Raw genomic sequence first — 15,442 nt, forward strand, 5'->3', positions numbered from 1 at the left:
CCAACAAGTGCGGCGTGCAAGACAAACAGTAGGCGCCTTTGTCTCTCGTTTTGCGAGCTCGCGGAGCTTCACTTTCGGGTCTCACAGTGAACGCGTCGCGTCGGCGTCGATGACGACGGGGGGTAAATTTTATGCACGAGCACAATTTGTGCTCCACGCGAAAACATTTGTGAATCCGCGACGGCAGTGACTGAAGAGTCTGTATAAGCGTGGTGTGAATAGCAGAGCATAGCGACTCGCAAGCATCGCCATCGTTCATACAGTAGTCATGGCTCCAACTGTGCTCCTGCTCGTGTTGGTCTCAAAAGTGCACCGACCTCGGCGCCAACGTCCCGCAAGTGGAGTTGGCTGAGAGGGGCCATGTAACGTCTCCATCTTACTCATTTCGCCCTGTCCTTCCCAACAATACGCGACCTTTCTCTCGCTGGTCGAGAGACCTTCAAATTGAACCATGACACCTGCGCGAGATGCTGCAAGTGCACGCATAGAACACCCAGCCAATGCCGGTGGACCACAAGTGCAGTCCTCCACCCCCACGAAGCCCAATGCGTGTATGCAGTCGAAGCCGATGCGAAGCCGTCAGAAGTCTGACATGATCTACAAGTTACAGAGCTCATGAAACCAAAGCCGAAGATTCGACCGACGACAGACAACCATGACAGAGAAAGTGCGAAGACGCGCGATTTCTTCAAGGACGGCTTGCTATGCTATACCGTTGACCCAGGGCATTACCCTGCGAGTAGGGTTGTGTACTACTCCGAGGACTTTGTGGTAATTAACGACATGTTCCCCAAGGCGAATGTACACCTCCTCATCCTCCCTCGCGATCCGAAGAAGAACGTCCTCCGCCCTCAGGAAGCTTTCGATGACAAGGAATTTCTGCGCAAGTGCAGAGCCGAGGAGCAGAAAGTACGACTGTTGGTTGCCGAAGAGCTTCGGAGGCGTTTTGGTCAATTTTCAAAAGCGGAACAAGCAAGGAACGAGGCTATGGAAGCAGAGGAAGTTCCGGATGTGCTTCCACAGGGGCGCGACTGGCTGCAAGATGTCAAGTCCGGGATACACGCCAATCCCTCCATGAATCATCTTCACATTCATGTGCTGAGCAAAGATATGGTCAGTGATGCCATGAAGAAGAGCAACCACTATCTCTCTTTCAACACTGATTTCTTCGTGGGGTTGGAGGACTTTCCATTGGCTGCGGATGATTACAGAAGGAAATACGGATCTTTTCGTGAGAAGGGCATGCTGTGCTGGCGGTGCGGCAAGGACTTCGGCCATGAGGTGAAGAAATTGAAAGCTCATCTTGAGGATGAACTGGAAGCATGGAAACGCGAGTGAAGCTGAGCAGAGTGGCTTCGACATGATGGCATGGAGCACATGGGCACCAGACCAAGACTGCTCCAGCAGCGCGGGGCGTCGCTCGGCAGTATTTGCAACGAGAGACCGCAACAGTATGTGACACGGCATTTGGTCTGCATGCAGTAGCTGATGTTCGACTTGCAGACGCACACCACATGGACCTGGTTCCGGGCGTGAGAATCGCGACCCTTTGCATTGAGACGGCCGGAGATGCAGGTTGATCACATGGCGCCGAAAGACATTCGTTTTTGCCTCAGCTTAGCATGTAGGCAGCCTGCAGGTCAATAGCCCGCGCATCGCTGCCGTTGCATGGGGGAGGCGGTCTCATTGTGAACTCGGGTAAGACAGAAAAGTCATCGTGCATCCAATGGCGCGTCGATGAACGTACCAAGCGCGCTGCCCACCAGTACTGACTGCGGAATCGTTTCAGAACCGGTACAAACAGTGTCCCGCACGCCCAGCGCCCACCCCAATGCCACGCGCCGTCAACGTTCGAGAGAGAGACACCACGCGCGATTGCGCTGGTTACACGTCGTCTGGTGTTACACAGCAGAGCCGCCTACGGACTAGCTGCATTTTTGCGACTGGTCGCGCGCTGCACCTTCCCGAGCCTCCCGCCGCGCGCACACATGCGGTGAAGCAGCGACAAAATCTTTCGCCAGCGCCTCTAATTTGCACGTTGACAGCTCGCAAAAGCGGTCATCAGAGTCGCCGCTTCTGTTTGTCGTTCTCCGCACTGGCGTGATCTGACTAGTCGCATCACGAAAGCGCATGTGCAACGGGCAAGCCGACGACCCGGGCCGCCGAGAGCACGCTAGAATCGCGCCTTCCAGACACTCGTTGCAAGCAGCAGCAGACGAAAGACATCGCAACCGCCGTCGCCGCCACCTGCCCGTTCACTGCATCTGCGGCGCCATCGACCTGGATCACAGGCAGCAACCCTTACTGGAGCACTCCATAAAAGGCCGTCCACCGTCGTTGTCGGCGCCGGGCCCGAAGAAATTGCTGCGTTGACGTCGCCGCCAATTTTCCATCGGAATTATCACGGCTTTCAAAAAGTCAGCCCTTACCTTCACTAATCGCACCTCTCCACGCCACAACTCCACCTCATCATCGCCAAACTGGCGCCCTCTGCCATCGGAACGCCTGAGCCAGCCGCGAGTCCATCCTTCGCGCGCCCAATGACGATGGACCCAATTGGCACGCCCCGCCGATACGGCTCGTTGACCAGCGACAACCACAGCTTGCTTCGTGATACCTCGAATGGCTGGAACTCGCTTACGGGAACTCGTAACTCCAGCGCCGCGGCCACGCCCGTGAGAACGCCTGTCAGAGAGGTTGCAAGTATTGCATCGGCAGGGAATGCGCACTTGAGCGAGCTCTGGGCCAGATATGAATTTTCGAGGTCCCAGTACACGGTGCAGAATAAACTCCTTGAGGTAAGGTGGCTCTTGCGCTCTGTCGATAATTTCAAGACCCAAGCTACCGTTGGAGATAATGCTAACCCTACAACCAGGAGGTCCTTCACCGCTATTCGAATCTTGTCCTTGAACATGAAGAACTACAACGCACCGCAGTTGCAGGCTCGACAGATGGACAGGCACAGCAGTCGTTGCAGGGTAGCCTGCAAGTCATGACCACAGAACGTAACGTGCTCAAGGATCTACTGCTAGCGAATCCTTTCATCATGGTCCTCATTGATGGCAACGGCATGGTATTCAACAACGAGTTGCTCCAGCTTGGCGAGAATGGTGGGCGCAAGGCCGCACGCCAGCTCAAGGAATCCGTGACTCGAATGCTAGCCAGTCACCCCTACTGTCCGCCGGAGTCACGCATCGATGTCAAGGTCTACGCCAACGTGAAGAGTCTGGGCCGTACCCTCGTCTCTGCCGGCATTGTGAGCTCTCAGTCTGTATTCGAGGACTTCGTCACCGGATTCAACCGCGGAGACGAGACTTGCGACTTCATTGACATTGGACCTGGCAAGGATGTGATTGATATGAAACTCAACGGTAGGTGGTCATCCAGTTTTGATCGAGACAAAGACACGTACTAAAGACAAATCCAGCCAACTTTCGCCAGTTCTTCCATGACTATCAGTGCCGGCAGGTAGTCTTTGGTTGCAGCCACGACAACCGATATGCCCGTCTCTTGGAGAACTTCATGAACAACAACGATGAAACTGGTCGGGTCACTCTGCTTGGCGGTGTACCATTTGAGAAAGAACTCGATGATCTTCCTTTCAACAAGCAGACAATACCTGGCCTGTTCCGTGACACTAAGCTCAGCTTTGCTCCACTGGACTTACTGGGTGACATATCTCGCGGCCGTCACGATTCAAAGAATGTCTTCAATCCAGCCAGTGCTATGTTCACACCTCCACCATCAACACGCACTCCGGCACCGAGCACACCGATGTACAGTCCCACGACGCTGTCGTTCAGAGAGCCTTCGACACGAGCCAATAGTATCACATCCTCGGTTGCTGTGAGCGAAACTGCTGTCGTGGCTGGGGCTCCCATGCCTGTCGTGGCTCCCGTGGCGCCGGTGACCCCTGGTGGAGGATGGGCAAACATGGCACGCAAGAATGCGCATCTTCCCTTCAAGGATATCCGAAAGCCAACACCGGAAGTGCCTCAGAGTGGACCGGTTGTTCTGGTAAACAAGGATGGTTACCGTATCGACAAGGACATGGACTATGATCACGACAAAGTATACAAGCTGAAGCAAGCGAAATATTGCAATCAGGTAAGTTCCAATGTGAAGCCTTGCATTCTACGGCATACTGACGTGTTATGCTAGCACTATATTGGGCGAGGCTGCTGCCACCACAGAGCAGCTAATGGCGCTTGCCCGCACGAGCACAGCGTAAAGCTCTCTGAAGACGACAAAAAGTGGTTACGAGTCGTCGCTCGGGAGACCGTTTGCAAGAAAGGCACATCTTGCCGCGAAATCGATTGCATTTACGGCCACCATTGTCCTTATCCCAAGCTGCAAGAAGGATCATTGAAGGGAATTGGATGCATCAATGGCGACAAGTGCCGGTTCGCTCCTGAGATGCATGGCATGGACAAGAAGGTTTATAAGGTCTTGACACCAAAGGATCTTGAGCTTTCTGGGGAGATATAATCACAGCTCAGACGGACCCTAGATTTGAGGATTCAGCACTAAATCGGGGTCGTAGCTGTTCGTTACTAGAACTGGCTAGAGAGCGGCCACGTCGTTGGCACTGTAACAATACAGGATTTACACTGAAGTGCGAGACTGTGCCTTTTTGTATCGTTCTGTCTATATGTATCTTGATCGTTCGTGCGGACGCTCAGTGCTGTCGCTTTCTCATGTCTACCGCGCACCAGTCTTCCGCCACGCATATCACTCCACCTTCTTCCCCGTCTTCTCACGGAATCGATCCTCCTGCTCTACAACAGCCTTAGGCAAAGCAGCACCTCGTCCCGTAAGCACGAACATTGCCCACTTCCATCGGAAAGGATTGATCAAAATGACAAAGACGAACCAATACACGAGTTCCGAATACGTGAAGAAATCGAAGGCGCCTGTTGGAGCAAATCTCTTGACCCATCTTGTGAAATCTATCCAGAGCTTCATGAGACCTTCGGTAGGGCGGGCAAGAGGGTCAACAAGGAACATGAGCAGGAATCGAGTATAGATGCCAATGTGCCAGTTTCCTACTGCACCGATGGCATTGACATACGTGCAATTGTTTGCGCAGATGGACACGTGCTTGGGCGGGAACACTTGGAGGTACCAATTTGGTGGCTCGTAGTTGTCTTCGAAGCATTCGTCGGGTAGAAAGCTCAGCGAGGGGCGTTCGTACCCGGTGGCTAGGATGCATATGTCGCCTTCGATGAGTTCTTCCCGGCCTGGACCATTCTTGGGCACACCTTGGCTTCTGTGATTGAATTTGATGCCGTTCTCCTCGAAGTTTCTGATGTCTCCGCGAAGCCAGCTCGCTTTGTCTGAGCGGATTTGTTCCAGTACATCGTTGTTCACCATGGGCGTTTCCATGAAGATGCCCTTGCCACTGTTTTTCGCGGGTGCAATGTCTGATAGGTCGCGATAGAAGAAAAGACGAAGGAGTCCCTCGGGTATCCAGGAGAAAATGGTTTCCTGGCCGAAGATGTTCAATGCCAGGAGAATGTCGATAATTGGGTTGCGAGGTATTATCCACTTCTCAGATCGCGATAGGATGTAGGTCTTTTCGGCACCAGCTGCGGTGGTGAACTCCATTGCCTCAATGGCACTGGCTCCGCCGCCAATGACGAGTACTTTCTTGCCCTTGGCATCATTCTCTGCAAAAGAGTCAATCTCATTCGTACTCTCACAACCCGTCAAGCAACTCACCTTTGCCATCTAGCTGGCTCGAATGGAATATCTTTCCTTTGAATTGCTCTTGCCCAGGCATATCAGGTTTCTTGGGATCACCACATGTCCCAATTGCCGCAATCACACCATCGTATCGCCCGTTGCTCTCATTGTTGATGATCCAGCGACCCTGCTTGTCTCGGTAGACCTTTTCAACCCTCGTGTTGAATTTCGTCTTTTTCTCAAGGCTGTATTTCTGCCACAGGTCTTTGACAGCTTGGACGATTTCTCCTCGGTTTGGGTATCCTTTGCTCCACGTCACACTAGGATGAAAGCGATACATCACACTGTGAATTTGCAGGCCCGAAGTATTATTGACCTTGGCCCAGATGCCGCCGAGAGAGTCTTCATCTCCAGCTTCGAAGATCGTGACATCGAAGCCATGTCCGACGCAATGAGAAGCAGAGGATACTCCAGTCAGGCCAGCCCCGATGACAGCAATTCGAGGCCGACTGAGTTGGGTGGAGGGAGTCGGCGGGGCTGGAGAGAGGACGAAAGCGAGCAGGTTCTGGAGCAGTCGAAACAGCCAGTTCAGCGGATCGTTGAGGAGGTGCTGGACATAGCTCTCCAGTGTGCTCTGCGCCATGGTACTGGGCACTGTCGACGACGAGACGAACGCGGGCAGTCTCTTCACCTACCTCCTGGTTTGATACGAGAATCGCGGGGCGAAAGGGCTACATGTCTTATGGGTAAAGTGCGAACGAGTGCAGTACGTCACATTGAGGCATTTCCTTCAGCGACTGGAGACCTGTTGCGACATGAGCAGTCGTTAGTGCAGTCTCCGAACCATCCGCCAGGAACAGCAGCTCCCTACGTCAGAAGTGGATTTTCACATGACAGCTGCGAAGCACATCCCGGTCTAGCGCCAACTTTGCCGGGTTCACCACGCCCTTGCCTCGCTCCATCTTTGCTATCGTTCGCAGCTCATCACAGCATCGCGCAGTATTGATCCCAATCGTTTGGAGCAATGGATGATCCCATAGCAGAAATTCGCGGCATTGTGCATAAGCTGACACAAGGCTCTCCGCGACAACAAGAAACAGCCATCAAGAATTACTTCACCAGCGATGCTAGCTTTACTGTGCGTATCTCCGTAGTGATATCTTGACTTGATGAGCTGAACTGTTTCAGCACCCTTTCTGCCGCACCGGCAGCTTCGAGGGCAGCAGATGGCTCATCCTTCAAATCTTCCGATGGTACAAGATCATGTCTCCCACTATCATCCTCAACGTCAACAGCGTAGCATACGACGAGGACAAGATGATACTCTACGTCAGCATCAGCCAGATCTTCTCCATCTGGTTCGTGCCCTTACACAAGAGCGCTGTCGATCTGACCACCGTACTCCAACTTGTCCACAAACCCGGTTCACGAAAGTACTACATCCAATCTCAGAACGATCTCTACCAAGTCGATCAATTCTTCCAATTCTTCGCTCCGTGGGGCATTGGGACCGCTTTCGTTATGTTCTGGCATTTCTCGGCAACGTTCTTTTGCGTGATTCTGGCATTTCTGGGCAAGCCGTTTACGAGCCTGATGGAGTCACGGTGGGAACACAAGCAGCGGACACACTTGCGCACGAACGGTGTGAACGGCCGCGAAAGTGCTCGAGCTTCAACCGAAGTCAAAGGGTTCAGCTTTGTGGGTTACGGACAGGACAATTAGGCAAGGCTGTCCTATCGTTGGAAGTGCTTCGACTTGGGACAAAAGCTTCGTTTTATGGACAAAATACACGAGCTTCGATCTAGATTTGGGATAGAAGGCGCGTTATGGTCGCGACCATTCCTCCCACGGATACAAGATCGAAGAACAGAACCTCGGCCGAGCGACCTCATACCACTACCCACAATACCAGAGGTGGAAGAGCCAGGTCAGAATCGATGGTGCCTTGAGATCGACAGGACAATGTGAGCGGAAAGTACAAGCCAACATTAATCTATTAATACTTTCAGGTGTACTCTAAACCTTCGTTCTGGTTACTATTCAACTGTTCTTGTCCGTACTGTTGTCGCCCCAGGAATTCACGTCATGTACTATACAATCATTCGTGCCTTTCTTATAATCATCGTGAGCATTATATGCTAAGCTTCTTTCGGAGAGTGGAATGCGCTCCGTACGCAGGTACGGCCTTGGTGCGTGACAACGACTTGTATATCACATTGTGGTCTGTGGCTGTCCGTAATTCGTTAGATAATTCGGCTGTTCGGCACATTATAGCTCGTCTCCGGAAGAAAATAGACATTCGCTATGTCTTCTCGCTCAGATGCACACTGAGAAGCGCATTGCCCAGTTTGTCCCTCCAAACCTCGAACTGGGCGTGTAGATGGCCAAAAAAGCGAAGAAAATGGTGCGGCAGCTCGACAGGTCCCCATGCCTCGTGAATTGCTGCTGTGAAGCGCATCGAATCGGTTAGGAATTCGTGTAATGAAGCCAGCAGGACCGCGGATGCTTTCACTTCAACTCCATCCTGCTGTCCCTTGTCTTTTCACATCCACGCTGCAATCATCTCCCGAACAATCCAAACAATCTCCCACCCGCACCTCCACTTCCATGTCTCTCCGCCTCCCTCTCAATCCACCCCTTCAAATACTCCCTACTCTTCAAGTCCTCCAACCTCGCAACCTTCGTCTCAATCTGCGGCTCCTGCCGATCAAACGCCAGAAGCGTCGGAATCGAGTTAACCATATATCTTTGAGCAATTCCAGAAACTCCTCCCAGATCTGGACTATCCATTTCCACTTCTGCGAAGCTCACGCTGCCTTTATCTTCGCCTACGCCATCATGTTCGATGAGTTCTTTGATGAGAGGTAGGATCTCATCGCAGTCGCGACTCCAGGTTGTCATCCAGAGGGTTATGAGGGGAACGCGACTGCTTGCGCTGCTGAGGATGAGGGTGTGGAGGTCTTCTTCGTTGCGGACGCGGGCTGGGTATATGCGGTTTCGGGCGGGCAGGCGTTGGGAGGTGGAGAATTGGCGAGTTGCGTGGATGAGGGTTATTCGGGTTCGTGAGCTGAGTTGGAGCAGTGAGGTCCGCATTGTGGCTGCGATGGGGTGGAAGTCTTCTGTTCTGATATTTTATCGTGCTTCGATGGAGGAGCATTGAAGTTGGTCGACGGGAGCTTGAAAGTGTGAATGACGTAGCCAGGAAAGCAGCCAAATTCCAGTCCATTGGATCCTGCCGCAGTGCTGCCATGTTGCTGATCATTCATCCATTCTTTGCTCCGCTCTCGCAATAATTCCATGCGCAGAGATCTTCTGACGATAGCCGCATAATATGTGAGCACAATGCGAGGCTCCAAAGCCATCTTTTCCATTCTCATCCAAAGCCCCTGCTCATTCACAGCAGCCTCAATCTGCTCAGGAGCTGCACATAGACATCCCAACATTGTCACATCCCAACATCGTCACCCAGATCCTCTAAAATCCTCTCCCTTCTTCCCCCGCGACGGCAAAGCCATCAATTCGTCTTCTCGTTCAACTTTCCTCATCAAGATATAAGAGCTATTCCTCAGCTCCAGAGTATGTTTCCCGCAAACCCTCGTCCTACTCTGTTCCTCAAGCACTTTGACCTCTCCGCAGCGTGATTCGCAATAACGTATAGGCCTTGTCTCCCTCTGGCATCCACAGCCCTCGAAAGCTGGACCGGCTTGCCAGCACATAGCGGGAGAGGGGATTTTTGCTGCTCGGCTCGTTGCAGACGGCTCGCCGTGCTCGGGATACCGGAGCGGGTTTTGAGGGCTCGTTCTTCGCAAAGATGGTAGGGTCCAGATATCACATGCAGACCAGTACTGGCTAAATCCAGCTTGTTGAGCAGTAGCAACGCGCGAGAAAGCACGCACGCAGAAGAGGTCAGGAGTGGGCGCGCAAGGCCGCCAGCCCACCAGTGGCAATGCTGTTCTCTTCACCAAAGCAACTATCAATTTGCGAAAGACTCCATGGTACAAAGCTGATGACATTACCTACCTTCTGCAATATTGCGCGCGCGGAATGCTGGGCGCCGTTCGTATGCAAGGCATACCGACCTTCATTGTTCTTCGATCGGAAACGTCGCTTTGTCCTGTAAAATGTTGAGCAGCCACCTTCAATACAGTCAGTGGTGGATTCAAGGAAAAGAAAGTAGTAGACCAGCTCATATTTTTTTGTGCAACTCTATCATACAAGCCAGCCCAGATTTCACGACGGCAGCACGACTATCCAAGAGTCGGCCTCATCGTAGCGCACATCTCGAAGATTTCCTAAGCTAGCCCGTAACCCAATCTCAAAGATCACCCATCACCATATGCAAGACTCATTTTTCTTTTGTTACAGGCCAATTGCCATCTCGTTATCGTGCCATAAAAAGTTTGCTCGTATGATGATCGCCTCGCCCGTATGTCGTCGTAAACAAATGAAAAAGAAAGAGTACCATGAAGAGATTTCGGTGTGTGTGTGAGAAGTAAACCAAGGTGTTGCGCCGAAGATGGAGGCATTTGGTCGGTGGTGGTACAGGATCATCAGTGAGATGTCCGCAGCGCGCCGTCTGCATGCAAGACCTTGACCGGGAAATGCTGGGCTCTGGACCACCGCGCCGGGTGTCAGATCTGTCGAAGTAAAAGTGACACGTCTGTATCTCGTCAAAGTACATGTCGGCCGTTTCGATGTCGTAGCTCATGCTGAGAAGAAAAGGTGTGCGAGACTGCGTGATGTCGTGATGGTACCTGACAGCGCTCTGTCAAGGCACAAGGGGGATCATAGTCGCACCGCGATACTGATACAGGTGTTGGGTCGAGCTCGAAGTGTTGATGGCAACGGTGGCACTGCCGCTCAGAAGTGGCCATAGGACTGCTGGGCGCCCGGAGCAACGAAACCAGGGCCAGCGAAACCATTGGCGAATGCGGGTGGGCCGTTGAACATGTATGGGTTCTGGGCGCCACGCTGCGGAGATGGAGAGGCGATGCCCTCACCGTGCAAGCCGTTGGCCGCGTAGTTGCCGCCATCAAAGCCAGCACCGCCATAGGGAGAGGTGTTGTTAGCCCACTGAGCAGGAGCACCGATCATGCCGTGACGATTGGCGCGGGTTGGTGTGCGCTGAGTGGAGTTGTACGATGGACCACCAGAAGGAACAGACGCAGAGTCGAGTGGAGACAGAATCGATGGCGTGGGATTGGCCATGCGGTTGTCGTAGTCGTTGAGCTTGCTGGCGATGCGGCGGCCATGAGGCGTGTTACGGATGCCTGGAATGATCTGGCGAATGTTCTCGTACAGAAGAGCCTTCATCTCGTCGTCGGCAAAATCCATGGCGGTCTGGACAACGTAGTTGGCGAAGCCGTCACGGAGCAACTTCTCGAGGATCTGAGTGTTCAGGATCTCGCGGATGAGGTCACGGCGAGTCTCGTTGCTGGAGCATCGAATGCACTTTTCGATCACGTTTGAGCTGAACTTCTGCTTGGAAAGAGCTGGGATCTCGCCGTAGAAGGCACGGCAAAGTGGCTCGGTGAAGCACGGCTCAGCCAGATCGAGAATGTATTGGACCACATAGTTGCCGAAAGGATCCTGGACGAGAGAGTAGGCGTTGCGAATGACATGGTCAACCATCTGACCCTTCTGAAGACCATCAGCGTGATCGATGCAGCGCTGAAGAACACAGCAGCCGTGACGGTGAGTGCCAACGGTGATGCAGTTTGCCCCAACAGCATCAAAGATGAAGGACGCATCGATGGAAGATAGATGGTTGAGACACTTCTGAATGACGTGGTTGCCGTTGAGGTCTTGGATGAGAAGGACAACGTCGTTGCCCAGAGCCTTGATGATGAGCTGGATCTGCTCAGGAGTGGAAATGTACTCGATCATCTTTTGCAATGCACGAGTGCCGTGTTGGTTGAGAGCAATCTTGGTCATGGCGGGCGAAGCGTTCTCAATCAGGACAGTGCGCTGGTCATCGTTGGCGCTCTCGAGCAGCTTCTGGCAGAGGTAGTTACCGAAAGGGTCGACCATGAGCTCGATCATGTGGTCTTTGACCTCGTCGAAGATGATCTGGACGGTCTTCTCGTTGCGCTCCTCTAGCTTTCTCTGAAGAAAGCGGCAACCGTGTTGGTCTTTGCACAAGCCATAGATCTCGCCCGTGAGCTGCTCAACCTTGACTGAGTTGTACTTGGCCTGAGCCTCGTCGGCGGCTTGCTTGCGCTGCTGCTGCGTGCTGCGCGAGTTGTTGTGGTGATGATTGCCGCCGCCCTCGAAGCGACCGGCACCTGCAGCGGCTTGACCATTTGGTGGGAACTGTTGAAAGCCCCCGTAACCACCTTGCTGACCATATGGGCTGTTGAACTGGTTGCCCCACTGGCCTGGAGGAGGGAAGCCATTGCCATTGAGGCCCATGTTGCCGAAACCGTTGCTCAACATCTGCATGCCGTAACCGCCGTAGTAGGCAGCAGGTTGGGCAGCGTATGGAGCCACGTTGGGGCTGGTGTAGGACTGGTTGTGATCGGATGGAATGCTGAAAGGAGCGGCGCTGGCGTGAAGCGTTGGCTGTGAACCGTTGAAGTCGTCGCGGCTGTCTTCTTGGGAGCCGTGGGTGGTGTAGTCTTGACTCTGGCGGTTGGCAGCTGAAAGGAGGCTCTGGAGCGTAGTAGCGCGGTTCTGGTCAGGCGATGTGGTTGCGTTGGCAAGAGCTGCCTGCTGGTTTGGTGGGGAGAGGACGGAAACACCGCCTTCGTGAGTGTCACCGTTGATGCTCTTGAGGGTAGGGATATCGTTGGTGGAGTAAGAGGACTGCGGCATGGCGGAACCGTTTGTGTGACCACGAGGCGGTGTGGCCAGGAGCGCTGGGCGCTTGGTCTCGGCAGTGAACTTGACCTCCATGGAGCGTCGGTTGTTGGAAGGACGCAGGTCGTTTGCGTTGGCCAGGATGCTGTTCAGTGGAGCAATGTTCGCGCTACCACTCAAAGCGGACGGCGGGAGTGAGATGCGGTGACGGTTAGCCGACGCGCGCTCGGCAACGTGCATTGGTTCTGCTTCTGAGGTAGACGAAGCAAGATCAAGGGCTGCTGAAGATGGAGAAAACTGCAGGTCGCCGTTTTCTTCGCGGCGAATGAGTTTGGGGAAGCCGTCAGCAGTGTGTTGTACTTGCAGATAGGTCTTGCCGTCAGGAGGCGATGTCTGGTTGGACTTTGGTAATGAGGTCAATTTGTCGTCGTCGTGGAACAAGAAGCCGGTAGTGTTAACAGGCCCAAACACGAGATCAGTTGTGTTGCGTTTGCTGCGATCGTAGGCGGTGATGGGCATGGAATTGCGGTTCGGACTGATGTTGGAAAAGGTCAGTTCAGGTCGAAGAAAGCAGCCTTCAAGTACTGATGGCGCGGGTCATTGCAAGTGCTCGGAAGGGGTTGGTGTTATTGTTACAATGATTCTGATTGTGATAAAATGTGATGATTGTCGAGGTGGGGCTGCGTGTTGTGCAAAACGACAATAGGTCAAGTGAAAGCATAGGCAGCTGTGAAACATGCCAAGAAATGAAGTGTGCACAACTCCTGCACGCATGTGACGAATGCAGCAGGATCATATGGCAGCAGGTGAGGGTTCGTGTTCACTTACTTTGCGCCCGCACGATGGATCGTGTTCTCGAAGCCGTACACAAAGCCGTCGTCTTCTTCCTCGTCGTCAGACTGTCGACGCGAGCCAGGCACCGAATGAGAAGGCAAGTTGCTGGAACTCGTGGCCGTGAATGGTCGTGCAAAGCCAACAGGAGGCGATGTGAGCTGCGTGCTGGCGCGATTCGGACGTGTCACAATGCCGGGAGGTGAGATCAAGCTTGCTGCCGAATAGCGGTTCGGCCTCGAAAAGTTGTTTGCTAACGCAGTCTGATACTCTGGCGGTGTTGTAGGTTCACTCTGCGCGAACAGTTGTGTAACTGACTGCTCGTGGCGGATATTCTCGTCTACCTCGCGGCGGGTCTCGGCATCGACCTTCTCCAGCTCTTCTTGAATTTTGCGCTGGGCCTGGAGGAGCGTTTCGTAGTGGCGTGCTGCACGCTCGGACTATCCAACGATCAGCAAACGGCTCCGACAGCCTCGTACCGCATGGCATTTCCCCAGGCAGCAATTCGGTCTTCGACAGGCAGACGCCAAAGGCATGGCGATGCCAAACGCCGTGGAAGCCAGTGGGAAGGCATGTGAGCGGGTGCCAGCGGACAATTACGCCTGAGAACGCTGCAATGGCTGGAGAGCTTACCGGAGTCATTCTATTCTGCGCTGTGGACTGTTTGATCCTCATCAGCGAACGTTCTCGTACCAAACGCCATTCCCGTGTCGGGTCGGTATATCCAACACAGAGAAAACCTCCGCACCACAGCCATGACTTCCAGCCTCATGCTTCAGCTCTTAGCTCAGCAGCCCAGCGCCCGTCGAACGGACATTCAATGCCAGGCGACTGCTGGGGCGTGGCAGGCGCGACTGTACGCGCCATTGCATATTCCAGGCCTCGCTGGGCGCTCCACATTGCGTGTGCCTTGTGCTCTCGACTCTTATACTTCTGCTCTGCCCGGTCTGTGCAATACATGCTCGGGAGTTCTTCGTGACTTACCACCTGCATGTCTCCCATAGCCTGTCTACGCTGTTGCCCGATTGGCGACAGCGTGGGCACTGTGTTTGTCGTGAACCTTCGGGTCAAGGCGCCTCGCACGTCGTTGGTCGTGGCCATGTTGGCGGACCATCGGTTCGGATTGCGCTGCGACGGCGGAGACAGAGGGTTCGTGTACTGCTGCTCGTCTCGAGGCGATTGCGCACCACGGAAGTACGCCATCTGGACAAACGACGTGTTAGCACGGCAGCGCCCAATGGCGGTCCGGCGCAGGTGTGCGGGAGGTGGGAGCAGGACGGGCGTCGTACCTTGGAGGCAGACTATAGCGTCACAGCCGCCCACGAGCTGGCGGCGCGAGCAGATGCGAGGGCTCTCTACTGGTCGGAACAAGGAATGTGCGTATGCTACACTTTAGAGACAGTCATAAAGGATGCTCGCAGCGAGGGAGGAAGAGAGGAGGGAGGATGGTAGGATCGTGCAGTAGCAGCGTGGTCGTCGGGACTTCAGTAGTCCAGAAGTGTGCTATGCACTGTGGGGCCAAGGGAGTCGCTCTGCTGGCGTTGAATCTCGCGCGCTGGGCCGACTAGTTAGGCAAGATCCGCGCGCGCTTCTTCCGCCAGTGTCAGTCGCAGGCTCGAGAGCAGCGCAATCCACGCCCACGGCAGCCGTGCGGCGCTGCTGGACATCTCCCACTGCAGCGGTCAACCTCGGGCGGGCGCGCGTGCGAAGTTGGGCGAATTTGGGGGAAGCCAGCGTGCCTTGCCCATCAGCAGCGAGGCGTCAAGCGTCAGGACCCTTTTGCTGCCCTCCGCCCACCACGCCAGCTAGGCCGATTGCACCCCAGTCGTCCATCTGCACGCTGTTTCACGAGCGGCTTGTTTCATCGCGGCCAACATCCTCGTGCCCAAAGCCACTGCCGCGATTGCGACTTTGCCCGCCCGCGCGCAGATTATCCAGCATCGCCCGCGCTAATTAGTAGCTCGTTGCCCGGCTGGACGACCATAAGAAAGCGCTCTGCCGGCCTGGATGCTGTGACCGTGGGTCCGCACAGCTCTAGCAAGAGGCAATTCTGCCCAAGCCCGATCTGACGTCTGAGTAGCGGTCTGTCTGCACGACGCTGCCACGGTCTGAGTCATCGTTACCAACG

General features: G+C 54.2%; 6 protein-coding genes across 6 annotated transcripts; 3 read left to right on the top strand and 3 right to left on the bottom strand.

Moving 5' to 3' along the window:
• Positions 1–451: 451 nt before the first annotated feature.
• On the top strand, positions 452–1,338 carry CKM354_000044000 (DNA 5'-adenosine monophosphate hydrolase; the record flags this gene model as incomplete). The annotated part of the gene is made up of 2 exons (XM_044795528.1): positions 452–551; positions 605–1,338. The coding sequence occupies 2 exons, from the start codon at positions 452–454 to the stop codon at positions 1,336–1,338; spliced, it is 834 nt and encodes a 277-aa protein (XP_044651463.1).
• A 1,202-nt stretch (positions 1,339–2,540) lies between these two features.
• Positions 2,541–4,488, top strand: CKM354_000044100 (uncharacterized protein; the record flags this gene model as incomplete). Its single annotated transcript, XM_044795529.1, has 4 exons — positions 2,541–2,798; positions 2,876–3,371; positions 3,428–4,107; positions 4,162–4,488. The coding sequence occupies 4 exons, from the start codon at positions 2,541–2,543 to the stop codon at positions 4,486–4,488; spliced, it is 1,761 nt and encodes a 586-aa protein (XP_044651464.1).
• Positions 4,489–4,731: 243 nt separating this feature from the next.
• Positions 4,732–6,328, bottom strand: CKM354_000044200 (uncharacterized protein; the record flags this gene model as incomplete). Its single annotated transcript, XM_044795530.1, has 2 exons — positions 4,732–5,669; positions 5,722–6,328. 2 exons carry the CDS (start codon positions 6,326–6,328, stop codon positions 4,732–4,734), a joined length of 1,545 nt encoding a protein of 514 aa, XP_044651465.1.
• Positions 6,329–6,709: 381 nt separating this feature from the next.
• CKM354_000044300 (uncharacterized protein) lies at positions 6,710–7,407 on the top strand (the record flags this gene model as incomplete). Its single annotated transcript, XM_044795531.1, has 2 exons — positions 6,710–6,823; positions 6,874–7,407. 2 exons carry the CDS (start codon positions 6,710–6,712, stop codon positions 7,405–7,407), a joined length of 648 nt encoding a protein of 215 aa, XP_044651466.1.
• An 837-nt stretch (positions 7,408–8,244) lies between these two features.
• CKM354_000044400 (uncharacterized protein) lies at positions 8,245–8,778 on the bottom strand (the record flags this gene model as incomplete). Its single annotated transcript, XM_044795532.1, has 1 exon — positions 8,245–8,778. The coding sequence occupies one exon, from the start codon at positions 8,776–8,778 to the stop codon at positions 8,245–8,247; it is 534 nt and encodes a 177-aa protein (XP_044651467.1).
• Positions 8,779–10,545: 1,767 nt separating this feature from the next.
• CKM354_000044500 (uncharacterized protein) lies at positions 10,546–14,517 on the bottom strand (the record flags this gene model as incomplete). The annotated part of the gene is made up of 4 exons (XM_044795533.1): positions 10,546–13,018; positions 13,312–13,754; positions 13,948–13,974; positions 14,299–14,517. The coding sequence occupies 4 exons, from the start codon at positions 14,515–14,517 to the stop codon at positions 10,546–10,548; spliced, it is 3,162 nt and encodes a 1,053-aa protein (XP_044651468.1).
• Between the last annotated feature and the right edge of the window lie 925 nt (positions 14,518–15,442).

The sequence above is a fragment of the Cercospora kikuchii genome (assembly GCF_019650295.1).
Source record: "Cercospora kikuchii DNA, contig_00001, whole genome shotgun sequence".
In the NCBI taxonomy this organism is placed as follows: Eukaryota; Fungi; Ascomycota; class Dothideomycetes; order Mycosphaerellales; family Mycosphaerellaceae; genus Cercospora; species Cercospora kikuchii.